Source organism: Apodemus sylvaticus, chromosome X (genome assembly GCF_947179515.1).
Source record: "Apodemus sylvaticus chromosome X, mApoSyl1.1, whole genome shotgun sequence".
NCBI lineage: Eukaryota > Metazoa > Chordata > Mammalia > Rodentia > Muridae > Apodemus > Apodemus sylvaticus.
In genome coordinates, this window is record NC_067495.1 from 27,883,083 (window position 1) to 27,909,418 (window position 26,336).

General features: G+C 40.7%; 2 protein-coding genes across 3 annotated transcripts in view; one reads left to right on the forward strand and one right to left on the reverse strand.

The window, feature by feature from the left end:
• The first annotated feature begins 4,302 nt into the window (after positions 1-4,302).
• Zrsr2 (zinc finger CCCH-type, RNA binding motif and serine/arginine rich 2) lies at positions 4,303-25,883 on the forward strand. Of its 2 annotated transcripts, none has more exons than XM_052171767.1 (12): positions 4,303-4,453; positions 4,561-4,692; positions 4,997-5,076; positions 6,610-6,691; positions 8,554-8,662; positions 9,358-9,444; positions 13,031-13,069; positions 13,994-14,112; positions 18,241-18,454; positions 22,049-22,104; positions 22,810-22,919; positions 25,022-25,883. In XM_052171767.1, the coding sequence occupies exons 2-12, from the start codon at positions 4,652-4,654 to the stop codon at positions 25,678-25,680; spliced, it is 1,596 nt and encodes a 531-aa protein (XP_052027727.1). In that variant the 5' UTR covers positions 4,303-4,453; positions 4,561-4,651; the 3' UTR covers positions 25,681-25,883. The 2 variants fall into 2 exon arrangements, with proteins under 2 accessions (XP_052027727.1, XP_052027726.1); XM_052171766.1 differs by having other exon boundaries at positions 4,303-4,378.
• Ap1s2 (adaptor related protein complex 1 subunit sigma 2) overlaps positions 19,736-26,336 on the reverse strand; it is a 32,737-nt gene continuing 26,136 nt past the window's right edge. The window contains exon 5 of the mRNA XM_052171782.1: positions 19,736-19,968. Within this exon, the coding sequence (XP_052027742.1) occupies positions 19,924-19,968 (45 nt within the window). The 3' untranslated portion in view covers positions 19,736-19,923. The remainder of the gene's footprint in view (positions 19,969-26,336) is intronic.

Genomic DNA, 26,336 nt, shown 5'->3' on the forward strand with positions numbered 1-26,336 from the left:
TGTAGAAGTTTGACAAAGCAGACATTTTCTCACAGGTAGGTATAAGGCACAAGTGGATCTTAGGATCATTCGTGAGCTGGTCCTCCAAAGCTTCCCAGGACAGATGGAGGCTAGCCTGCATCTGCTTTGCTTCTAAGTACACCAAAGATTTCTGTCGACAAGGTTTATACCTCAAGGGCTGTGGGACTTACTGAGCAAAAATTTCAAAGGCATTGTGCTTTAAATGGAGTGGAATCGAGTTTGGGCTATCCAGAGCAGTTCGTCCCTAATCTGAAATGGAACATTCAGAGGAAGGGCAGGAACGAGGTCCAGGCTATATTGGGGCAGGCCATGCCTTGCCAGCAGATTTTACAATGATTCTGAAGAAGCATAGGTAAGTAATGAGGGGGAACAGACTAGATTCAAAGTCACCAGAGAGCTATCCTGCACATGAGTTAGGATAAGATAAGATTGTCTATTCTAAAACTAGGCATTACTTTCCCCAAAGTTTACAAAGACATCTTTCTTTCTTTCTTTCTTTCTTTCTTTCTTTCTTTCTTTCTTTCTTTCTTTCTTTCTTTCTTTCTTTCTTTCTCTCTTTCTTTCTTTCTCTCTTTCTTTCTTTCTCTCTCTCTCTTTCTTCTTCTTCTTCTTCTTCTTTTTCTTCTTCTTCTTCTTCTTGTTATTATTATTATTATTATTAGTTTTTTTCAAGACAGGGTTCCTCTGTGTAGCCCTGACTGTCCTGGAACTCACTCTCTAGACCAGGCTGACCTTGAACTCAGAAATCCACCTGCCTCTACCTCCCGAGTGCTGGGACTAAAGGCGTGCGCCACCACCACCACCAGGCTGAATTTTTCTTTATTGAATTCAAATGACAGTAATTTCAGTTTGGAAATGGAATTGGCTTGCAGAATTCCTTCTGCAAAGAAATTAACTTGAGCAATTCAAGCTTGTTTTCTGAAAATGAATTCAGTAGTTAACTTGAAAAAAATAAATGTCTTACTCCAATTGAAGGAGATTTACATTCATTTATCAATCATAATAAAATGAAATCTACATCTGTGCCTTTTTAAAAAATTGGAACATCTTCCCGGAAGATACGCCTTTGGTTCTAAAGTGACAGTCACAAGCAGTGCGTGTTCTAGCCACCAAAGCTCTGCTTTCAGAAGGGCAGCAATTTCAAGTACCAATCCTAGCCACAGGGATCTGTACAACTGGTGAGTCACACCAGAGATGTTTGTAGTTTGGGGCTATTTTGGCCAAATCTCACAAAACATTAAGATTTATATAAGGGCTAGGCACCTGGCACATGCCCCTAATACCAGTGCCCGTGCTATAGAAACAGGTGGATTAAGAGTTAAAGTCATACTTGGTATCAGTTTAATGTAAGAAGCCCACAAGTGAAGAAAGCCAGTCCAGCATACTGAAATACATATGATGGGACTGTGACTCCACCAGCGCTAACCCACAATTTGAAGGAGAGTCAGGATGCGTTCGCACTAATGATGGTGGTGATGACGATGATGCCAACAATGCTTTTACAGGTGAGGTTTGGGGATATCCTTGCTAAGCATTATGTACACATATTGCAGGGGCTATATGTTATTCAACCTTCACAATAAAATACTTCCTAAAATAAGAACTATTTTTACACTTTGATATTTACAGATGAGAAATCTGAAGACTAGTCATTAAGGGATGCATTTTAGACCACTAAGAAGCAAAGACTGAGTTTCTGGGCTCATTCATCTCCAAAATCAATTTCCCTAGTTAGTGTTGCCCTGTGCTGTACAAAGTAAACTCAGAAGCAAAAGAAAGCATTTGTTGTTAGGCGACTTTTGAATTTTCAAGACAGGCTTTCTTCTGTGTAGCCCTAGCTGTCAAACTTGCTCTGTAGATCAGGCTGGCCTTGAACTCACAAAGATCCTCTTGCCTTTGCCTCTCAAGTACTGTGAGTAATGGCATGTACCACCAAACCTAGCTTGCTATGTGTCTTAATAAGAGAAGAGAAGGTTGACATTTTCTATAGGGGTTAGCCTTCAGCTGAAAGCTTCCAAAGAGGAGTTAAGAGGGCCAGGAACCGTTTAGCAACTGCGTGTGCCAGCAGTTGTAATTTGGAGATGAAAGAAACAAAGCTATAAAAGAAAGAAGGAAAGAAAGAAGGGAGAAAAGAAGGAAGCAAGCAAACTAAGCACTTTGTCAACACTTGCAGTGCCAGCGCTTGCAGATGATAAGAAGTTTAAGGTCATTTTTGGCTATATATGGAATTTGAGGCCAGTCTGGGATATTTAAGAACTTGTCTTTTTAAAAAGGCAATGGGGGTGAGGGCAGGAGGAAGGGGAACAGCTTAAGAGATGGCCCAGCCATTAAAACACTGTCTGCTCTTCCAGAAGACTTGGGTCGGATTCCCTGCACCCAAGAGGCAGTTTATAACCTGTAACTCTACTTCCTGGAGATCTGACACCCTCTTCTGGCCTCTGGAGGAGCAGGCAAAGCACCCCTACACATTAAAAAAGGAAATGAACAGAAAAGAAAATCATAGAGAGAGGCAAAGCAATGAATGCAGACCAGAGTGTATAATTAGTCAGCTCAACCTCCACAGCAGAAGCTCAATTTAGTGGAAACATTCCTGGAGATATTTTGTTTTTCCTTTGTGATGCTTTTAATATGCTTGGCCCTTGGCACTATTAGAGGGTGTGGCCCTGTTGGGAGTAGCTGTAGCCTTGTTGGAGTAGGTGTGTTACTGTGGGTATAGACTTTAAGACCCTCCTCCTAGCTGCCTGGAAGTGAGTATTCTGCTAGCGGCCTTCAGATGAAGATGTGGAACTCTCAGCTCCTCCTGCACCATGCTTGCCAGGATGCTACCATGCTCCTACCTTGATGATGATGGACTGAACCTCTGAACCTGTAATCCAGACCCAATTAAATGTTGTCCTTATAAGAGTTGTCTTGGTCATGGTGTCTGTTCACAACAGTAAAACCCGAAGACAGCCTTGTTTCTGATTTTGGATGTGTACAACAAAGTCTGATTATTAGCAAGGGCTTTCTTTTCTATTTTTATTTGTTTTTGTTGTTGTTTTAGCATTTATTTATGTAGTGTGGGAATGCATACCAAAGAGGACAATTTGTGGGAGCTTGTTCTCTCCTGTTATATGGGTCCTTGGGGATCGAGTTCAGACTTTTCCTGCTTAATCATCTGCCTGCCCTATTTTCATTTTTTTCTCTCTAGTTCCACATCACACCTCACCTAGATTATTGTGATACAGTATTACCTTTTTCTTGTCTTTCTTATTTATTTATTTGTTTATTTATTTATTTTTGTTTGTTTTTTGAGACAGGGCTTCTCTGTATAGCACTGGCTGTCCTGGAACTCATTCTGTAGACTAGGCTGACCTCGAACTCAGAAATCAGCCTGCCTCTGTCTCCCAAATGCTGAGATTAAAGGCATGCACCACTACTGCCCAACTTTTTTAAAGGAAGTGTCCGGTAGCTCAAGTTGGCTTTGAACTCTTTAAATAGCCAAGGTTGACCTTGAAGTCCAGATCCTCTTGCCTTAGTTTCTTAAGTGCTAAGAGTATTGGATGAGGTAGGAACTACTTTGTACTGCTAATTTAATCCTTTACATTGCAAAGTACAATTTTCCCAAATTTCCCAATACAAATACCCCTGGAGGCTGCTATAGTTTAATATTTTCTCGTTGCATATGTATATATTTTTAAAGATTTATTTTATGTATGTTCATTGTGTGCTTGCAGCACAGGATCCCCTGGAACTGGAGTTACTGATGCTTGTAAACTGTCTGGTGGGTGCTGGGAACCAAACCCATATCTTTTGCAATAGTAGTAAAACGCTCTTGTTAAGAGCTGTTAGCTGAGCCCTCTTCTCCAGCCCACCTCCCCACTGCACAAAGGCATGGGGTAACAGCAGCCAATCTCTAGATACCCTTGCCTTGCACTTTTGTTCCGGTAACAAAATTCCCTACTTTCCAGCGCCTGGAGTTTTATCTCCAGGCACTTTCAGCTTGTTTTCTCTCTTTCTTCTCTTGGTAAAGACCACCTACCTTCCAAGCACAACTTCAGAGCTAGCCAAACAAATACCCTTCACCTGCACTTAATGTTGGTCCCTCTCTGCTTCTCAGGAGTAAGAACAAGGGTAACTTGATTCCTTTGGATCCAGAGTGGACTTTAAGGAGGAGGCGGAGTCTTAAACTCTGTCTGGGGTGTTGATGGGTGGAGCCGCGGAGAGAGGCGGGGCCTGGAGGCGCCAAGGAATTTAAATTGAGGGGCGGGGCCTAACGCTTTGAATTCTGGGTAAGGGGTGGTGCTAGGGCGGCTGGGAGGCCCAGTGAAGCGAGGCTCGCGTTTCCGGTGGTGGAAGAGCTCCGGAGGTGGCTTCGGTGAGGAGTTATTTTCTCAGGCCACAGTGCCTGGCTGACTAGCTGAGGGAGGAAACCTCCCTCCTTCCTTCTCAGGTCTGCTGGGATGGTCGCGGTGGTCTCTGTGAGGGTATATTTACTCAGGCCGCGGCGCCTGGCTGACTAGCTGCGGGAAGAAAGCCTTCTCCTTCCGTCTCGGGCAGGTACTGGTGGCCGCGCAGAGCGGGAGACCGAGGACCTGGGAGGCTGCTTCCGCTCAGACCTTGCTGTGGGAGAGGAGGCTGCGACGGCAGTATGGAGGCGGCGGAGCCTACCGCGGTTCCACAAAAACTGAGGTATAGTAAATGACGAGCTGAGGTGATCAGGGCTTCTCTCTCGCGCGCGCGCGAATGGGGACGCTTATTAATCCGCTGTCCCCGGGCTACCGGAGTAGTTCAGGGAGTTAGGAGGGGAGCAGCGGGAAAGTTGAGGGACAAAGCGACTGGAGGCCAGATGGTAGCGCGGGTGGCCAGCCTCCTTCCTCTGCCTCTGAGCCCTGTCCTAGCTTGGCCCCTAGTCTGAGAGTACAGATCCCTGTGTGCTGATGCTCACTCTGTGTGTGTGTGTGCGCGCGCGCGCGCGCGCTTTTTAATCTTCCAGCCGCAAGAAGTACTTGGCTCTCCGGAAGAAGGAGAGGCGTAAGAAACGACGGCAGGAGCTCGCTCGTCTGAGAGATGCAGGTAATAGAGGCCTTCTCTGTTCTGGATGTGGACTTGCTTGCTAACCCTCTTCCTGCCCCGCCCTCCAACATGGCCCCAAACAGACTGGCTTTAAATTCTCCCTATGTCGCTGAGGATGAATCTTTTAAACTTCTGATCCTCCTGCCTTCAAACTGTTGGGGTGACAGAGGTGCGGCGACCATGCCAGTTTGCATGTGATTGCTTCATGCTTGCTAGGCAAACACTACCAACTGAGCTATGCCTCCAGCCCATGCAATGGCTCCCTCTATTTCCTGCCCAAACTCGAAGTGTAAAGCTCCTCTGTGCAGCCCACCACCATGCCATTGGCCCCTCAAGTGACAAAACCCTATATTTTAAGTGTTAGATTTATAAATTTAGTAGATTTATAAAATTAGATGTTTATAAAGTGATCAAGCACGTAGAAATGCAGTCAAGAAGGTTGAAACCATACAACAGCACTAGGTTATGTTGACCGCCAGCCATGCCACAGAGACTGTATGGAACAGCATTTGATAACTAGTTCAGGAGAGGCAGGCTCTACCATCAAGGATGAAAAAGAAAAGTAACAGTAAATTGTTGTTATTGATGGCCAAACGCTCCTGCTTTAAGCCTGAAGGTGATCTGTTGCAATTTCTTAAGCTCTATTTATCTTCTCCCACATCTCAACTGGCACTCCTTTTTCCCCCCTTCAAATTTTTTTTGTTTTTGTTTTTTTGAGACAGGGTTTCTCTGTATAGCCCTGGCTGTCCTGGAGCTCACTCTGTAGACCAGGCTGGCCTCGAACTCAGAAATCCACCTGCCTCTGCCTCCCAAGTGCTGGGATTAAAGGCGTGCGCCACCACTGCCCGGCTCCCCCTTTCAAATTTAAACTTTGAATAAAAGGTATACACTTTTCTTCCATTAAAACTATTTTGCCAGGTTTTTAGTTATTTTGAAAAGTATTCCAGTGCACAACAAAGTTGAAAAAAAATAGAACACTTCAATATTCATGAGTATAATTTAAAAATTGTTAAATATTTTCAGGCTCTCCTTCCCTCTGTCCCTCCCTCTTACCCTCTCTCTTTCCCCTCTTGCCTTTCTGTTTTGTTCTGAACTCGTACAGCCATGTTGTCATGAGTGTTGTTATGGAACTACTGTTAAAAAGAAAGTGACGCTAGAGGGATACTTAAGAACACCGCTTAGCCAGTGCTGTTGTGGTGTATGCCTTTTATCTCAGCACTCAGGAAAGGGTCAGGGGGATCAGCGTTCAAGGCCCAGCACCCATGTGGTAGCTTACAACTACTATTCTTTTTACAATTTTTTTTTTGAGATCTATAGCCCTGGATGTCCTAGAATTTACTGTGTACACCAAGCTGGCCTGAAACTCAGAGATCCATTTGCCTCTGCCTCTTGAGTGCTGAGATTAAAGGCTTTACCACTATGCCTTAATTTTAGTTTTTTACCATAATTGTAAAGGTTAAATATTTATATATTTTTTTCATGAATATTTGACCAAGGATTGTGAGACTTAATAAAATATTTGAATTTCTACAGAATTGTCACAGAAAGAGGAGGAAGAAGATCCTCTTGCTGAAGAAAAACAATTAGAAGAAGAAAGGTTGATGGAGGAAGAGAGGTCAGTACTAACTGAAACACTTAAATTGTTATTTTAGTGTAATATCTGTTTTTACCAACTAGTAGAGGCTTTTCATATAAAATCTTGTAAAAAATGGGTTTTGGAAAATAACCTCTTATAAACAAAATCCTTAGTGGACAGGCTAAAATTAGGTGTCTTTTTTTCCCTCTTTCTTTGTGTGACAAATCCAAACTAGTCTCCAACTCAGGTTCTTCCTGCCTTAGCCTACCAAATGCAGGAATTACTGGCATGTGCCATTGTACCTATTTTGTTGGGTTTGTGTGTGTGTGTGTGTGTGTGTGTGTGTGTGTGTGGAAATATTTTTTATTGCTTTTGCTAATTGGTAAAAAAATGTGTGTGTGTGTGTTGACATAAATGCCTAATTCTAATGACACTAGCATATGTTGTGTGGATATTGCATAATTATTTATTCATAATTTGGAGTCTTCTGTAGTTCACCAGAGTGGGGACCGTATGGTGATGAGAGAGAGCTGCCCTTGCTGTGGCAGCAGGAACGCTCTGGAAGTAGCTGTTTCAGTTGTGGCTGTAGCCAGGGAGCAGGTGCTCAGCTTCATTTTCCCCTTTCCCCTTCCTTCCAGCCAGGAACCCTAATCTACAAGATGGGTTCATTTAGGGTGAGTCTCCCTCCTCAGTTAATATTCCTGGAAACTCACTCAACAGACATGACCAGTGCAGTGTGTCCTAGGTGATTACAAATCTATTCAAATGAAGATTTTAAATGAGAATCTTGGGCTGTTGGATGTCTGGGACTTACCGATTTAACGTAACATTACCTTTTGTGGAGGATTGTTTTGTTTGTATGTTTGTTTTAGGCAAAGGTCTTCTTTTATAAACTCAAATTAGCTTAGAACTTGTAATTCTGTCTCAGCTTTTCAGTTGCTAGGACCATTGGCATGTACCACCTGGCTAGTCTGCATTTTAAAAGTCAGTTTTATGATTATAGCACTGAAAAAAAAACCTGGCATCTTTCTCTATAACCTTTGAGTTTCTATTCCATATAGTCAAGGGATTTATGTGATTTGCTTTCAAACATTTAAACTTCTGGGGAAAAGTTACATTGTGAGTTGTGAGCATGCCTTTGAAGCATGAGTTTTAAGGGAGCTGGAAAGAAGGCTCACTAATTCAGAACACTCATTTTGCTATTTCAGATTATCTGGGTTTGGTTCCCGATGGAGACTCACAATCTTCTGCAACTCCTATTCCCCCAGTCTTTTTAACACTTCTGCCCACCAGGCATTCACATGATACTCATGTGTACATGCTGGCAAACGTTCACACACAGCTAAAGGAAAGGTTTTAAGACAAGATGAAACAGAGTTATAAAAATGTACCATCAGCCAGGTGTGGTACACAACTTTCATCTCAATACTGGGGAGGCACAGGCAGGTGTATCTCTATGAGTCTAGCCTGGTCTAAAGACTGAGTTTCAGGACAGCCGGGACTACACATGGAAACCCTGTCTCGAAACAAACAAACAAAGACGAGGATGAGGAAGAAGTTATGTTAGTGGAAAAAGAATGCATATGTTAGGAAGAATAATGCTATGTGAATATGAAAATTCACAGATAATTGCTTTGACATGTTTGCCTGAGATGAAAACCATTGATACTTTCTTACAGAAAGAAAAGATGTCACAGGTGCAAATGCTTATTAAAGCTTGAAGTATAATTGTAACTTATTTGTGTCCAGGAAGATAGTTGCTTTTCCAAGAGCCACACTCCCATCTTCACTGCTTTATAGAAAATATGTTTGGATTTCCATGTCATATATTGTTCCCTGTCTTCTATACATTCTAGATGAATTCCCATTTGTTTTTATGGACTACATCATTATATTAACAGGCAAAGATTACATGAAGAATGGTTACTGAGGGAAGAGAAGGCACAAGAAGAATTTAGGGCAAAGAAGAGAAAAGAAGAGGCAGCTCGAAAACGGAAGGAAGAATTAGAGGTAGGCATTAAGTATCTAGTTCACTGAGTAAGAGCTTAGTTGAGCTAAAGCTCAAGGGAGATAATTAATTGATGGCTTCATGGTCAAGAGCACTGGTTCCTCTTTTAAATAACTTGAATTTGACTCCCAGTACCCTCATGGTGGCTCACAACCATCCATAACTACAGTTCCAGGGGATCCAATGCTCTCTTCTAGCTTTTGAGGCACCAGGCATGTATATGGTACACACATATAGATGTAGGCAAATCACCAGTACACATCAAGTAAAATAAAATTATTTAATAATAAAAAAACAGGTGTTTGTTATGGGGTTGGAGAGATGGCTCAGTAGTTAAGAACACTTGCTGCTTCTCGAGAGGGCCTGGCTTCTGTTCCCATAACCCACATAGGAGCTTCAGCCTCACACACATATCACATACATTCACACAAATAAAGTCTCTTAAAACGTGGTCTTTCTTGGGGTATAAGCTCAGTTATAGAGCTCTTGCTGGGCATGCGCAAGGCCATGGATCCCTTCCCCAGGATGTGTAAATAAAAAGAGAGCTACATATGTTAATATGTTAACATAAAAAAAAGGAAACTGATAGTCTCTTTTCAACGAACAATGTTTCTAAAACTTTTCAAATATTTACTCTGTAGGCCATGTATTTTTAAGAATGAGTAAAAAAAAATCACCTTCTCTTTTTCCTTTAAAGAGAAAGTTAAAGGCAGAATGGGAAGAACAGCAGAGAAAAGAGCGAGAGGAAGAAGAGCAGAAACAACAAGAGAAGAGAGAAAGAGAGGTGACTTCTCTCATAGGAGCATAGAACCCTGTATATCTTCTTTGTGTGTGTGTGTGTGTGTGTGTGTGTGTGTGTGTGTGTGTGTGTAAGTGTAAAGGGTTTGCAGATTTACCAGTGGGCATGTCAGGGCTGGCTTTTGGTTTTTTGTTCATGCTCTGTTAATTTGGAAGGAGTCAGTTTCTGTTAGAAACACTACACTAGTTTCCAGATGGTTCTCTTCTTGGGGTAGTGCAATGACAGATACCTTTGTCCAAGTTACCTTACTAGTGATGGGTGAACATTTTCCTTAAGGGATAGATTCTATTTTAGACTGTGATTGATGTCTGTATGGCTTCTGTGGACATCCAGCTCTGCCAGTGTACCCTAAAACAGACATAGTATGTATATGAATAGATGTGGCTGTGTTCTAGTAAAGCATTTCTGTAATCCGGGCAGCTGGCCCTGTTTTATACTCTGTACCATTCTGTAGCTAGTGTTACTTTCCTATAGTTCTGTAATATCTGCGTTGAGTTCTTCACAGAAGAATAGTATTTGTGAATAGTTCCCATACCTACTAAATTCATGAGATTTAATAGCTAATGACGTCTCAGCAAGGATTAGTTTAGCAGACATTAAGGAATTAAGAAATTCTTTTGCTATTAAATCCTGATATCCTATCTAACTTTATTGTTAGAGCAAATGACAGTCATTTAAGAAATTCTTTGAGAAACCTGTGCTTACTGTAGAGCACATACTAATGTCCATTTCTTACATGTTTCTCTCCCTGTCTCTTAATGCTTACGCTTAAATCTTTGTCAAAACCTTTCCTTAATAATCCCTACCATTGCTTAAAAAAATAAGAAATTCTGTAATGTATATATTATGTACATTTTCTGGGATTCTTTTTTTAAAGATTGGTTTGTTTTGCTGCTGGTCCTCAACTGTGTATTTGTTTCAAATATAACATGCACAGCTCATCTTGCCTTGACTGATTCACGAAGATATTTTTTCCCCTTTACCATCACTAATTTTGAATGGCATGGCATTCCATAGTTACTCATCTCGTAATGAAGAGATATGTGTTGACCTTCTAGTCATGGAAAGGTGGCAGCATTTTCCACAGTCACGTTTGTGTCTCAGATGACAGTTCCAATGAACATTTTTGGCACCATTGTTTGAGCACTGCCTTCCAGATGAGGCACTATCCAGATGGGGATATTAGGGACATTAAAATTATCTGGATTGTCATACTTTACAAAGATAAATCAATTCCTGTTTTAACAGAATATTCTTTAACTTTTAAGTATCAGGTAAAAGCTAAGGTTTCTTCTGAAAGCGTTTGTTTTAAAGGGAGCTTGGTTGGTTAAGGCAAAGTGGGTAAAATGAAATCTATTTTAAGCATATGTAAAGGAATACAAGATGGTGTCTTTCATTTACATGCTTGGACAGAGACAAAAAAGCAGTGAAAAGCACAGTGTGTCAGCTCTCCCTGAGTGACTTCTCTAGATGGGAGGAGCCGAGGATAAGTCAGCAAAGCCGATCATACAGTAGGACATTATTAGGCTTATAAAGAGATGAGAGTGGTGTGATAGAATAATAGGGGTCAGGATACTTATTTGAATTGCTAGCCAAGAAAGTCACCTAAGAAGTGATATTTGAGATAATTAACACCTGAGTGTGAAGATACTGGGAGGAAGGGACCTGGTGGTACCCAAAACTTAGAGACCACGGGAGACTGGGGCAAGAGCATGGGAGACATTAGGGAAGATCAGAAGGGGCAGATCATAATTGAAAATAGATTCTTTGCTTATACATCCTGACCACCGTTTCCCCTCTGTCTAATTCCAGTTACCTCCCTTCTCCTCTAGATGCACTCCCCCTCCGTTTCCTCTTCAGAAAAGAGCAGGCCTCCAAGAGACGACAGCCAAACAGAAAAAAAAGAAACAAGATACGATAAGACAAGTTGAAAGCCCTCATATTGAGGTTGGACAAGGCACCTAAATAGGAAAAGAGTCTCAAGAACAGGCAAAATGTCAGAGATACACCCATTCCCACTCTTAGGAGTCTGACAAGAACACCAAGCTAACAGCTATAAACATACACGTAGAGGAACTGATGCAGACCCATGCAAGCCCTGTGCTTGCCACTTGAGTCTCTATGAACCCCGGTTGTGGTGGTGCACACTAGTAGGATTTTCTGAAGGAGGCAGAGGCAGGAGGATTACAAGCCTCTTAGATTTAAAGGAGTTTGATTTTATTTACCAAACTCTAATGAGAGTTTTTTTTTTGTTTTGTTGTGTTTTTTTAACAAGGAGTGACTTCAACCTGTCAGTAATGTTACTTCCAACAAATTATTACTAATTTTTCTACAAAGAACAGGGGCCAGAGAGGAAATTGGATGACTGATTACAGTGTGGGTGATAATGATATTTAGATGAGGCCAGACCTTCAAACAGATAAGCAACACAGGTAACAGGACTCTAGCTGACAAATTCTTTGGAATGAAGAAGGAAAGGGAACCGAAGCCATGTTTTAAGGGGTTTTGGGTTTTTTTGTTTGTTTGTTTTAAACAAATGGGAAAATGGCAGAACCAGTTACTGAGGATATTTAGGTTGGGCGACGGGGGTGAGGAGATGGAAGAGATCAAGAGTTGTGTTTTGTGAGTGGGCTATAGCATAGTGGTAAAAGTAGAGCCTTGAGTTTGATCTCTAACTCCGAACCAAAACTAAACCCAAAAGAACCTGTTTTGATTACATTATGCAATAATGACTTTTTTGATGTGTTGTTCAGCTTTATATTTTTTTATTTTGTTTTAGAAACAGGGTTGCTCTGTGTAGCCTTGGCTTGCCTGGAACTTATCTTGTAGTCAGGTTGGCCTCAAAATCACAGATCCACCTGTCTGTGTCTCCCAAGTGCTGGAACTAAAGGAGTGCACCACCACACCCAGCTGCTACAATAACATTTAAGGTACCAGAATGAGACAGACTTACCAAGTGAGCAGCTAAACACAGTCATATGTATGGTTTGAGGTGCTAAGGAACCTAAGTTTGTACATATTTAAAACCAGCTACTTAGAGAGTTATTGCTGCCTTGTTGGATTTCCTGTATAAGTTTCCTAAATCCTAGTTACTACCCCTCATGTCATGTTTTTGTTTCTGTTAAATCTCTGTGATGTGTAATGTTGCTGAAGCTATTATGACTTAAATATTTGCAATGTTCTCTACTCAAATTTTGTATTTGAATAAAAATTCTAAGCTATATATCTTTTGAAAACTTTTTAGGAGATATATGCTTGGAAAGGAAATCGGAATCAGAAGCCTTTTATATGTGTGTTCACATAAGCTTGCGTTAAGTCCCTGCCCTTTGTACACACCACCCGTCGCTACTACTGATTGGATGGTTTAGTGAGGCGCTTGGATCGGCCCCGTCGGGGTTGGCCCTGGTGGAGCACTGAGAAGACGGTCGAACTTGACTATCTAGAGGAAGTAAAAGTCGTATATGTGTGTTCACGTGTGTGTGGTCATATATGAGATGAATAACTAGAGAAACCAGATATGACTTATCTGACATCTTGGTTTTCATTAGTCCTATGTTTACACCACTTATAGGAAGCAGTGCAGAAGATGCTGGATCAGGCTGAAAATGAGGTATTTTCAAAACCTTTCATTAATACTTTGAGAATAGCTAGCACTGGCACGTTCCAGTCATCCTAGCCATGGGGGTGGGGGGGGGGCGTGCGAAGCAGGAGAATGACCGCAAGTTTGAGGCCAGTGAGACCATTGCCTTAAAAAGAAGGTTTTGAGATCAATTGATATTTCATTAGAAGCAATAGTTTAAATAATATGATTTTTGTGGTAGGTGGTTTTGATTATTTCTGGATATCTGGAATCAGTTTTATAACCTTTTAGTTATATAACAACAGAAGACAATTGATGTGTTATTGGATCATCTCATGGGCTATACTTGGTTTTTGTTTTTTTGTTTTTTGTTTTTTGGTTTTTTTTTTTGGATTTGGTTTATCGAGACAGGGTTTCTCTGTGTAGCCCTGGCTGTCCTGGAATTCACTCTGTAGACCAGGCTGGCCTTGAACTCAGAAATCTGCCTGCCTCTGCCTCCCAGAGTGTTGGGATTACAGGTGTGCACCACCACCACTGAGCTGCTATACTTGTATCAAGTACTTAAAATGTATTTAAGTGACATCACATACTAGTGGTCCCAAATGGTTGGTTCACCCACTTTGATTCAGAGTAATTTGTACTTCTTTCTGGTGACTCCCTATATCCATGGACCCTTTTCAGAATAGATGGATTAAAGACCCTCGTGACTACATCTGGTAACATTAAGTGACACCCCCCCCCTCCAAATCAAGAAAAATGACTTGGAGCCAAGAGAGAAATACAGCTCATGTTTCAGAACAATTGCCTATAAAGTCTTGATTCCTTATTCTAATTTAACTATGCATGTCTATATATAAAAACTATTTGTGTTCTGATTAAAATGTTTGACTAATTGGAGAAACTGTCTTTCATGGGCTTTTACATCACCAGTAAAGTCATGGTTGTTTTTAACAGCTGGAAAATGGTGGCACCTGGCAGAACCCAGAACCGCCCACAGATGTAAGAGTACTGGAGAAAGATAGAGCCAACTGCCCATTCTACAGTAAAACCGGAGCTTGCAGATTTGGAGACAGGTAATGGATTTTGCTTTGTGTGAGAATAAAATTATGGAAACTGTCAGGGTTTTGGAAGAGGCATCGCCTTTAGTCTGATATGTTTTCTATCAGGTATGTGGTGCTTCCTTGCCTGCCTACTAAATGGGCTTAACCCAGTGAATCCTTTGTATTCCATAGCCTTGGGAAGACTTTTTTTTTTAAAAAATTGAAAATAGATTTTTTCATATAATATATTCTGATCATGGTTCCCCCTTTCCAAAATTTCCTTCTAGATTTTCCGCCAGCTTCTCTTCCACCAGAATCCATACCCTTTCTTTCTCATTAGAAAACAAAACAGGCATCTAAAAACCTAAAATTAAAAACAAAACAGAATAGGACAAAATAAACAGAAAAAACACTACACAGATATAGAGGCACATATTCTCATGTGCAGAAATCCCATGAAAACACAAAATCAGAAACACATATACTGTGTGTGTGTGTGTGTGTGTGTGTGTGTGTGCAAAAGACATGTAAGGTTAAAAAAATGAAACCCAAACCAACCAACCAAGCAAAACACAATATCTGAAGTATTGTGAGAAAAAACAAAACAAAAAAATCTTCCAAAATACCATCGAGTTTGTTTTGTGTTGGCCATTTGCTGGTGGTCATAGTGAGACTTTAGAAGGAGCATTTGCTGGTTGGTTTTTTTCTGTGCTCACATGAGTTGCAGGAGGACAACTTGGGTGGGGGAGATTACATGTTGGAAATGATTAGAATACCCAGTAATACCTTTTCAAGAGTAAACCTGTACCCTAAGTAGTCTTTTCCAATTTGGGATGGGTATAGGGACCCTTATGAAAGTAGCAAGTAGAGGAATAGGTTCTTAATTCTCTGCTGTCATTATGTTCAGACTTAGGAATTGACAACTCCTTGGGTTTTGTGGCAGTGAGAAAGTTTACTTAAACTCTCTACATCTTAATTCCATCAATGAAATGAAGATGATGCATAGTCCCATCTCTTTGAGGTACCTTGGAGACTGAGCTGAGCATGGCAAACACACAGGGCTGGGTGCATAGGTCCTAAGTTTTCATCACTTTCATTGTTCACTATTTTTGTTGTTACTGCTGTCACTTTCTGATATTGTAATGCGTCCTGCCCTCCAACTTATTTTTTAAAGGTAAGATACATAGAGACATAGTATTGATGTCTTCATTTAGCAAATAGTTGAAAATTACTATATGCCAAGTAATGATGATGTTTTATATTATGACTTTATATATAAATCAAAGTAAGCAAATGCTTCCTAACAGTGAGCAAATCTGTCAGAGGCGTAGCCTAATTACTATTTACCTATTCTGTGGAAGAGAAGGTAGAATCTGAATCTTTGTTTCTTTTTTTTTTTTCCTTTTTCTTTTTGTTTTTGAGGTCTTACTGTGTAGTGGGCTTGGAACTTGAAGAGATCCATCTCCCTCTGTTTCCCAAATGCTGAGATTAAAAGTGTGTGCAATCATACCTAGTAATCAGTTGGTTTCTTGAGACAGTCTCATGGAGCCCGGGCTGGCTTTGAACTCTGTGTAGCCAAGACTGGACTACTGATCCTCCTGCTACCATACCCAAGTGCTGAGATTACAGTTGTGTGCCATCATGCCAAGCTTATTTTTTATTTTTCAAGAATAATGGCTTTAGGCTGGAGAGAAGGCTTGGCAGGTAAGAGCATATGAAAGGTGAAAGGAAAGAACTGACTCCTCCTCGTGATCTGACTTTCACATTCGTGCTGTAGCATGGTTTATCCACACACAAAATAAATAACGATCTGTATGCAACACCAAAATTACCAAAGTAATATGTTGGACAGATGGCCAAATGAGCCCCAAATTTGGTTCACATTTGCATGGGTAGTTGAACCAAATTGCCTTTCAGGTTTTCCAGCTGCCCTTATTCATGATGTATCTCTAATACTAACTTGAAATTTAAGATCTGTAGAAGCTAGATGTAGGGTTTTCCTGTTGGGTATGAGAAAAGGATAGGTATATTAAATAGTTTTATGAAAACTGGACCTGCAGTTCCTTGTGAAAAATAGAGTGGCCTTTCAGGTTCTCACACACCATCTCTAACAGTCATTCAAAAAATAAAATGCAGACAGCTGTCAAATTACTTATCACTGTCATAGGCATGTGAAACTTTACCATCACAAACATCAAAGTATGAGAACCTGGCTGTTTGCATTGTTCAAGTTGGGGCATAACATTGTGTGAATTTTTTTTTTATTTTATTTTATTTTGGTTTTTTGAGACAGGGTTTCTCTGTGTAGCCCTGGCTGTCCTGGAACTCATTCTGTAGACCAGGCTGGCCTTGAACTCAGAAATCCACCTGCCTCTGCCTCCCAGAGTGCTGGGATTACAGGCGTGTGCCACCACTGCCTGGCTAGCATTGTGTGAACTTAGTCGGTCTGAAAGCCAAAGCTATCTTTTCAGACAAGAACACTGTTCTGCTTCCCTTTTACAGAGAGACCAGATCATTTACTTCAAGTGGCACAGCTGTAGTACAGTTGGTCAGATGCCAGAGAAATATTTCCATTGCTTGTTCATTCTTTTTTTTTTTTAATAAGGTCTTAATCTATAATCCAGGCTGAACTGGAACTTGTCCTGAGTAGCTAGGATTATAGGCACGTAAACACTATACTGGCAGAGAAATACTTAACCTGAGCACTTTGGATGCTTGCTTTTGTTAAACTTCTTGGTTGTAGTTTTTAAAAATCCTTTGATAATTTCATACATGTCTGTAATGTATTTTTATCATATTCACCTCCATTATTCTTATCCCTCTGGATCCCTTCTTTCCAGTCATCCTCCTCTTTTAATGTCTTTTCTTTTTTAAATAATCTCCTGAGTTTAATGAGTGTTGCTTGTATGTGCACGAGTTTGACGTAATTTACTTCATTATTGGCAACTTACTAGTGGTGACATCCCTTAAGTCCCCTATCTAGCAGCTGCTGACTGCCAAGGACAAGCCCTTTAAGTACCTTTCCCCTATCCATGTTAGGATGTTGATGGGCATGCCTATGCTATTTGATCCCTCTGCCCAGGGAATAGTCTCACTCATAATTAAGGTGGTTTTCCCCATATCAATTAAAGTACCAAGGCAGTCAATCCCTCACAGACATTCTCAGAAGATAACTTTAGTCTAGACAATCCTTTAATAAGACTCCTTTCTCTGATCATTCTAGATTCTGTCACGTTGACAGCTAGCACTAACCATCACACTTTGAAAAGTGAAAAAGTACAAGTTCCATCAACCTCAGTACATTATTAAGGATCAGAGTGTAAAAAAAATATTTAAAAATTCATGAAACTTTAAAATGCTGCATGTAGATAAAATGACAACACTTGAGTAAGTGGAAAATGTTAAATTACCATATTGACTCTTCTAAAAATAGAATTTTAAAATTCTATCTTCTGTCTGTCTGTCTGTCTATCTATCTATCTTTGATACTATCTCACCTTATAACATTGGTTGGCCTGGAACTTACTATGTAGATCAGGCTGGCCTGGAACTTGTAGTCATCCATCTGCCTCTGCCTCCTGGGTGCTGGGATTAAAAGTGTCCGCTACTATGCCCAGCTTTAAAAAATTATTATTGTATGTGTGTAGGAGAGAGAGAGGTGTGTGTGTGTGTGTGTGTGTGTGTGTGTGTAGGAGGGGTGATATGGAGATCCAGGGATCAAATCCAGATCATTAGGCTTATGCAGCAAGAACTTTTACCCACTGAGCTATCCTACTGGTCCAGATTACTGAATTCCATAGGCAAGAAAATCAGTTGAAGATTTTGTAGAAGCAGAAATATATTTCTAATTCTCTCCTTCTTGAGTCTCACATACAGCATCTAATTCTTGTCACTGTAATGTGTCACATGATTGAGCCTTCCTTTTTTTTATTCAAAGACTCTTGAATGGCATATAACCTTGGAAACCATTCCTAATCTTTTATTTCAGTGAGAAACTAGCCAGTTTTAGAACATTTTTCTTGAGTGCTGTTACTGAGCCTTTAAGCTATATAGTTAAGTCTAAACAGACATTTTACTTGAGTCTTGGTCTTGGAGTTAATGGTAAGCTTTTAATGTGTGGTTTTTATTGGACAAATGAATTCACTTTTCTTTCTTCTTCAGGTGTTCACGCAAACACAACTTCCCCACATCAAGTCCCACCTTGCTGATGAAGAGCATGTTTACAACGTTTGGGATGGAGCAGTGCAGGAGGGACGACTATGACCCTGACTCAAGCCTAGAATACAGTGAAGAAGAGACCTACCAACAGTTCCTAGACTTCTATTATGATGTCCTGCCTGAATTCAAGAGGGTGGGAAAAGTGATTCAGTTTAAGGTGTGCACAGGCTGGGATGGGGCCTGACACATGTCATACAGGGGCCTGGGGCTCAGGCTGTTCACTTGTGTTGTTCCATATATGCCTGGTCTAAGGCTGAGCATGGTAAACTTGGTAAACTTTGCTTGGTAAACATCCTTCGATCCGCTTCCTTTCCACTGGCCCACCCTGGGCAATGCCATGGAGATACACTAGGAAATCATAAGCATGTGTTGGCATGTTTTCTGAACGCCAGGGCCTGGGTTGGAAAGGACTGTCTTCTTCAGTGCCTCTGTGTTGCAGCTCTTTTCACAAGTTAGGCCTGTTCTACTTAGCCAGCCAAGCCTTCACTCAGCTGCTGTCTGTGCTGGACATGGGTCCTTTCCTTCCCTCGTTCAGTGCCTCACTCAGAACCATTATATATACTGATGTTCAGTTTCACTCACCGAGGAAGGTGAGATGTGGCTCCTGCTGTTCCAGGGACTCAGTAGGTAAATCCCAACATGTAGGCCTCTTACTTTGTGATTTGATCATATTTGAACCTGAATAACTTCGTTATATGATGACAAGGGAAGTACCCCTCATTTTGGAGAAAAGAAGGAATAAAGCCATAGGTCTTTTTTCTTGCTGTCAGAAATGAAAGTATACAGTTGGACTAATCAAGTGCCATGGATATCTGAGATTACAATCTGCCTTCCAGATTTAAAATATAGTCTTTAAAATTTGTTTTCCAAAGAAGGGGAAATAGAACATAGTATTATAAAAAGATTAAGGGGGATTAAATGGGGAGGGGAATAGGCTTTTTGTTTTAATAACATTTAAATTAGTTATTAAGTTATTACTAATATTATTAAATGTTATTAAAGGTGATGGTGGTGCACACCTTTGATCCCAGCACTTAGGAGGCAGAGACAGGGAGATGTCTGAGGCCAGCCTGGTCCTCAGTGAGTTCAGTAAGGCTATACAGAGAAATCCCATCTCAAAAAAACAGATAGATAGTAGAAAAACAAATAGGCTACATAGAGAATTCTGCCTCAAAATAAAACCAAATAAATATATAGTAGATAAAGTTTAAATTTACAAATAGTAAACATTTGCTTTCCTCTTGGGTGGCACTTGCCACCAAGCTTGACAGACCTGAATTCAATCTTCAGGATCCACATGGTAAAAGGAAGAGAACTGACTATTTAGAAACTGTCCTCAGACCTGCACATGTACACTGACATGAGCAGGGCATGCACGTACAAATAAATGTAAAACAAATGAAATGTTTTTTAAACATTTTATTTCTGTGGCGTGTGCTTTCCTCCCTTCTCACTACTCAGAGCAAAGGATAAGCACTAAAGCTAAGCCCTCAAGTGGAAGCACTCGGTCATGCCACGCTGGTCCACATGGAGGCCAGTACCAGCTGAGGAGGTAGTATGGTTTGCTCTTCTGATGGATGTCACGTCACTTCTCTGTGCCTCTTCCTCATCTCAAGTAACACTGGCTTACATTAGTGGTTTCCCACGTACAGGCCCTGGATCCTGCTGCTTCTGTGAAGTGGCAATGGGAAATTGTATTCAGAATTTCATATTGGTAGCTTAGTCACAGTGCTTAGCATGTATGGGGTTTTGGGTTCTATCCCTAGCACAGTGGGGTAGAGATGGATGGGGCTCTCAGGGAGCTTAGGGGAAGTTGCATTATTGCCTATAGCAGGCTGCATCCACTCATGACAACCCCTTTTCCCCCTAGAAAGCAAATAGGACGATATGGTTCATGCTAACCACATTGGCAGTTATAAAGTGAAAAGCTGTTTAGTAAATTTATGGTACAGAAATGATCAGAATGTCGAATTCATTATAGAAAATCAGTAGGTCTTGGGAACCATGGCACTAAATTATTGTCATTATGTGCTCCTGAGGATTGAATGTAGGGCCTTGTACACACTGGGCAAAGGTGCTGTAGCACTTTTTATTTCAAAACGGCCTCACTATGGAGCTCAGGCTGGCCTGGAACTTGTAGTAGTCCTCCTGCCTCGGCCTCCTTATTAGTGGGATTTTAAACATGTGCCACTGATCCTAACTGGATTAACTGATTTTTAAGGTCTCTAGGCATGGGTGGCATGGACTCCTGAGGTCCTTTAGTGTTCTTTCTAAAGATGGCATGACAAATTGAGTACGATCCTGTTCCCCATTGGATATTCTAATAACACTCTGAAGCAAGACAGAATAGCTTCATTTCAAAGATGAAAGCTAAACCCTAGAAGGGATATTTAAGGACTATATGTTATTTTAGACAAATCAAATTTATAATTTTTGAAGGCAGTAATCAATTATTTATCCATACTTATATGAAAATGAGGTAGTATTCACAGCTACATGATACGAATTCTATTGATATAAAGATCAAGTAGAAAAATATATACTAGTAAAGCTACAGAGAGCAGCTCGTGCACTATGGCAGTGAAGTGGGACCATAAATCAGCATACACCTTCTGTATGCAGACTAGAGAAGGCCTTCATCTACAGAGATGGCTTTGTGAATGGGAGATTGCAAGCACTGTGGATAATTATGAGCAGACATATAAATATGATTTGATATGTGTAATAGTTGAGTCATTAAGCTTGTATTAGTTGAAAAAGAATAAAGAATACCATCTATATAAAAATTGTAGAGCCAGGCGTGGTGGCACTCTCCTTTAATCCTAGCACTTAGAAGGAAGAGGTAGGTCTATGAGTTCGAGACCAACCCAGTCTATATAGTTTTAGGACAACTACAACTGAGTTAGCAAAAACAAAAACAAATTGGAAAAAAATCTGGACATAATTGCTGGTATTGCTCTGTACTTTTAAAATTCTGAAACTTTTCTGAGACAGGCTTTCTCTTCAGAATTTTGAAAGGACAAAGCAATATCAGCAAGTATGCCCAGACTTTTGACACTGTGACATAATGTCGTCTGTAGAGTTCATGCCTGAGAACTACAATTGAGCTAACAGAAACAAAAACAAATTTGAAAAAAAATCATAATGTTTTAATTAAGTTTATGATTTTTGCGTTTGGCCACATTTCTGTCAACAGGAGTCCACAGGAGGCTACATGTTGGATATATATTCAACTTGAATCAAGCAATACACACACACACACACACACACACACATATATAAAACCTTATATATCATGTTGGTCAATATATATTTATGTGTATGATATATTTTTCTGGAATATATGTATGCCTATATGTGTACATGTGTCTGTGAAAGTCTATACATATACATAATATATATTTCAAACAGAAACTTATATATGTGCATACTCACAAAACAAGTGCTCTTAACTTCAGAGTCATCTCTCCAAGCCCTGCATTCTGTTTTTATGTACATTTTATGTGCATGTTAGGAAACATTTTATCCTTAACAGGATTTAGAAACAGTAAACAAGGATCAACAGAGACCAGGCAGTTGAGGTCTGTAATGTTGTTAGGTGTTTAGATCTGCCTTGAATTGATACGAAAGTGCGCTGCCTATTTATCTGGATGGAACTCTGAGGGACAATTTGCCTGGACAAAATGCATGTGGTTTGCTGCTTTTGAATAATACTTATATGTGTGTGACAGAATTCCTCTTTGTTCCTTAGGTCAGCTGCAACTTGGAGCCTCATCTGAGGGGCAATGTGTATGTTCAGTACCAGTCGTAAGTATTGTGAACATACACACATTCATGTTTCATCATGGCTATGGCATTTTCTTTGATGTCTGTCACTGACTATATAGCTTTCCTATGCATACTTTTCAAAATGTCAATATGAAGAGCTCATAAACAGTCAAGATTTGAAAATAATACACTTATTTCATACTTTTTATACTTCTGTAGTTTTGATTCTTTTATCTAGTATAATCTTCATAACTAAAATACAAACTGAATAAAGGCTAATTGGAATAGAAAATACCAATCAAAGGCACAAGGGGTTAAAGCTCCAAATAGTGTGCATTTGACCAGATAGCAATGTAGTTTGAGTCATTCCTGCATGTATTGCCATTTCTCTAAGCAGTGCCATGGCCAATGGCTTCAGTTAGCCATTGTAGTAAGAACAGCAGAGAAAGCATGGATTCTAACAAGGGTATTTTGAGACAGGATATTTTGCAGATTTAATTGTCAAATCTTGCAGATTAAGAAGCCTTAACTTTAGCTAATTTCCATGTGACAAAACTTTTCAGAAGTCAATGACAAAGGTCTCTGAATAAACTAGGCTGTGAGAATCTGAATGCTCTGAAGGACTACCTAGTCAATACAAGAACTGAAGTCCTACAGTAAGTGGACAAGGGGGCTAATTCAGAATAGGTTTGCTGTGCTCGTGAGAATTACTATAAAGCACACCCTTTGATTTTTGCTTCCAAGGGAAGAAGACTGTCAAGCAGCTTTTTCTGTTTTTAATGGACGATGGTATGCAGGACGACAGCTTCAATGTGAATTCTGCCCAGTGACCCGGTGGAAAATGGCAATTTGTGGTAAAAGCCATTGTAGTGGCACCCCTCCCCACAGCTGTACTATATAAAAGGGATCTTCGTAGGAATAAAACAATATTTTAAAGGGATGAAGCATAGTTTTTTCTCATACTATAGATGAATAGAGTGGTTATATAAAGGATACCACAGTTTAGATCTGTAACAGGCCTGTGGGTTACTATATGGATGAAATAAATGCCTGAGGTCACAATATACTGGTGACAGAATTGCATTTTGATTTTCAGTCTTCAGATCCTCAGTCCTGGGTTCTGTGTGTGACAATGCAGCATCTAAACTAAAGATACCCACATTAACCATGTTGCACTTTCAAAGGTGTTTTCTATTCATTGGCTTTCCTCACTTGAGCTATTTGTTTCAGGCTCGATCCCTAAGCAGTCTTCCCATCATCACCAACACAAACATTACCCATGGCTAACATTTCCCAGTTACTTGAAGTAGGTGTGTATCAGTTTAGTTGTACATTGGGTGCTCTCAGTTACACTGACTCATCTTAGAGTGACTGCCAAACCAGGAAATGATTCAGCGCTGCAGAGAGTAACCAGCTGCTTTGAAGCTCTCATCATTTTCTGATTTCTAAGAGAGTGCCTAGCCAGATCAATCTGGAAGTTCCCAGGTGAAGAGACACAAAGCTATAATACCTCAGGGGTATGCTTCTGTCTTTTCCCTGGATTTTTCCGTTCTTCCTTCCCAGCTTAAAACTTGAATAGAAAATACATAATTTGTCAATCAAGTCTAAATCTTTAGTAGCCTTCTCTTAATGGATGCTGTCATTTAACAAACATTTACGATGGCATGGATGGTGCCATCTTCCATTCTAAACCTTATCTAGGAAGACCAAGACAGAAGAATTGTGAGTTCAAGGACAGCTTGGACTATATAGTGAGACCTATTCTTGAAATAAATAAACTAATTTATTGATCGATTTAAAAATCATATTTAAAAAGGGAGGGGCTAGAGAGATGGGGATCTGATATCCTTTTTTGATCTCCATGGGCACTAGGCATGTACATAGTACACATACATAAATACAGGAAAAACACATACATAAAATAAACCTTAAAAAGTTTCAAAAATAAATAAAAAAGATCTGGGCAGTGATGGAGCACATCTTTAATCCCAGCACCTTGGAGGCAGAGACAGGTGGTTTTCAGTGAATTCTAAGCCAGCCTGGTCTACAGAGGGTTCCACGACGACAGCCAGGGCTACACAGAGAAACCCTGTCTTAAATCTCCCTCCCTCTCCCTCTCCCTCTCTCTCCCTCCCTCTCTCTCTCTCTCTCTCTCTCTCTCTCTCTCTCTCTCTCTCTCTCTCTCTCTCTCTCTCTCTTCTAAAAAATATCTCTCTCTGTCTCTCTCTCACACACACACATGCATATGGAATTTTTTAATACCTTGCTTAGGAAAATGAAAACCACCATTATACCCTGAGATTAAGGGTTGGGCACATAAATAGGATGGTAGTGTATTTTCTTTATAGAAAGTTAGTTTTGTAAGTTTCTAGAGATGCAGTATGATTCCAGTGATATGTTTGAGTACAATCGAAACCTTCAAACCAGGAGTTTTATTTCATTAAAAACAACAACAAAATATAAACAGCTTTAGTATTTTTCTCAGTAACTGTTAACTAACTTTTTGTCTCATTGACTTCTGGTATATCTTCTTTAGAGAGATTTCTATTTAGATAGCTACCAACTTTTCAGTTACATCATAGTTCATCAGCTATAGTTCTTGATAGATTCTTTATACCTGATCACAGAGGTCATCTGCAAATACTTTCAGCTACAAAAGTTCCTTTATTCATTCATTCTCTCTCTCTCTCTCTCTCTCTCTCTCTGTGTGTGTGTGTGTGTGTGTGTGTTAGAGATAGGACCTCATATATGCCAGGTAGCCCTGGCTGAACACAAGTGTGCCGCCATGCCTGGGTATTATGTTATTCTTATTATGTAAAAAACTTTGGGAGGATTCCCCCCATCTATGTTAGCCATTCAGAGCAGCGTATGAAAAAAAGTTCATCTTCAGCCTTCAGAAAAAGAATGAATTGCAGTAATACAGTGATAATCGCTGCCTCTTCACTTGCCCTTACAGGCTTATATGAAGTACAGCAGTGTCCAAGAGGAAAGCACTGCAACTTTCTTCACGTGTTCCGAAATCCCAACAATGAATATAGGGACGCTAATAGAGACATCTACCTGTCTCCAGATTGGACTAGCTCCTCCTTCAGTAAGAATTCAGAGAGGAGGGAAAGGGCCAGTCACTATGATGAATACTATGGCAGGTCAAGAAGAAGGAGGAGTCCGAGTCCAGACTTCTACAAGAGAAATGGTGAGTCTGATAGGAAGAGCAGTAGTCACAGGGTGAAGAAATCTCACAGACATGGAATGAAGAGTCGTGAGAAGCACAGTTCACCGAGTAGAAGAAGAAGAAGAAGAAGAAAAAGAAGAAGAAAAGATCACAGTCCGGGCCTCTGGAGCCAGAGCAGGAGGAGCCGGCGTAGCAGGAGCCGTAGTCACAGCCAGAGCCGCAGCCGCAGCAGAACCCGCAGCCGCAGCCGCAGCCGCAGCCGAAGCCGAAGCCGAAGCCGAAGCCGAAGCCGAAGCCGCGACCTGAGCCGGAGCCGGAGCCGGAGTGGGAGCCGGAGCCGGAGCCGGAGCCAGAGCTCATCAAGGTCCAGAAGTCGTGGCAGGAGGAGGTCAGGTAGTAGAGACAAAAACACCCAGAGTCCCAAATCTAAACTTTGTTTTTAAATATGTCTGTCTTTTAATGGCATCTGCTCACCTGTATAGATTGATGATGCTAGCCAAATGGTATTATGTAAACCATAATTTTTGTAAATTATACACACACACACAAATAAGAAATTACTTGTAATCCTAACCTCAAGAGCATCACTTAATGCTGCAGTGATGCTTTAGTATTTTTTTCTGTTTTCTGCTTATGCACCCCTCCCTCTCCCTCTCTCTCCCTCCCTCCTCCTCCCTCCCCCCCTCTCTCTGTATCTCTGTGTATGTGCATAAGTGTACCACAAGTGTGCTCAGAGGACAACTTTTAGGGGTCAGTTACACAATGGGATCCAGGGATTGATTGAACTGAGGTCATGAAGCTTATATATATATATATATTTTTTTTTTTTTTTTCGAGGCAAAGTTTCTCTGTATACCCCTGGCTGTCCTGGAACCCACTCTGTAGACCAGGCTGGCCTCAAACTCAGAAACCCACCTGCCTCTGCCTCCCAGAGTGCTGGGATTACAGGTGTGTGCCACCACTGCCTAGTGGCCATGAAGCTTTACTTACTAAGCCATCTTCCCAACCCACCTTTTTTCTTGTTAAGGGTCCACACCCTTTAGTTTTGCTTTCTGCATATGAGTGTTTTGCCTGCATGTATCTATGTGGACCACTTGGG

Bases quoted from the DNA above. Each gene is read 5' to 3' on its own strand.
- Zrsr2 (XM_052171767.1), top strand. From the start codon at position 4,652: ATGGAGGCGGCGGAGCCTACCGCGGTTCCACAAAAACTGAG. The intron at 6,692-8,553 runs GTCAGTACTAAC...TTATATTAACAG, and splicing joins AGGTTGATGGAGGAAGAGAG to GCAAAGATTACATGAAGAAT. The intron at 13,070-13,993 runs GTATTTTCAAAA...TGTTTTTAACAG, and splicing joins TGGATCAGGCTGAAAATGAG to CTGGAAAATGGTGGCACCTG.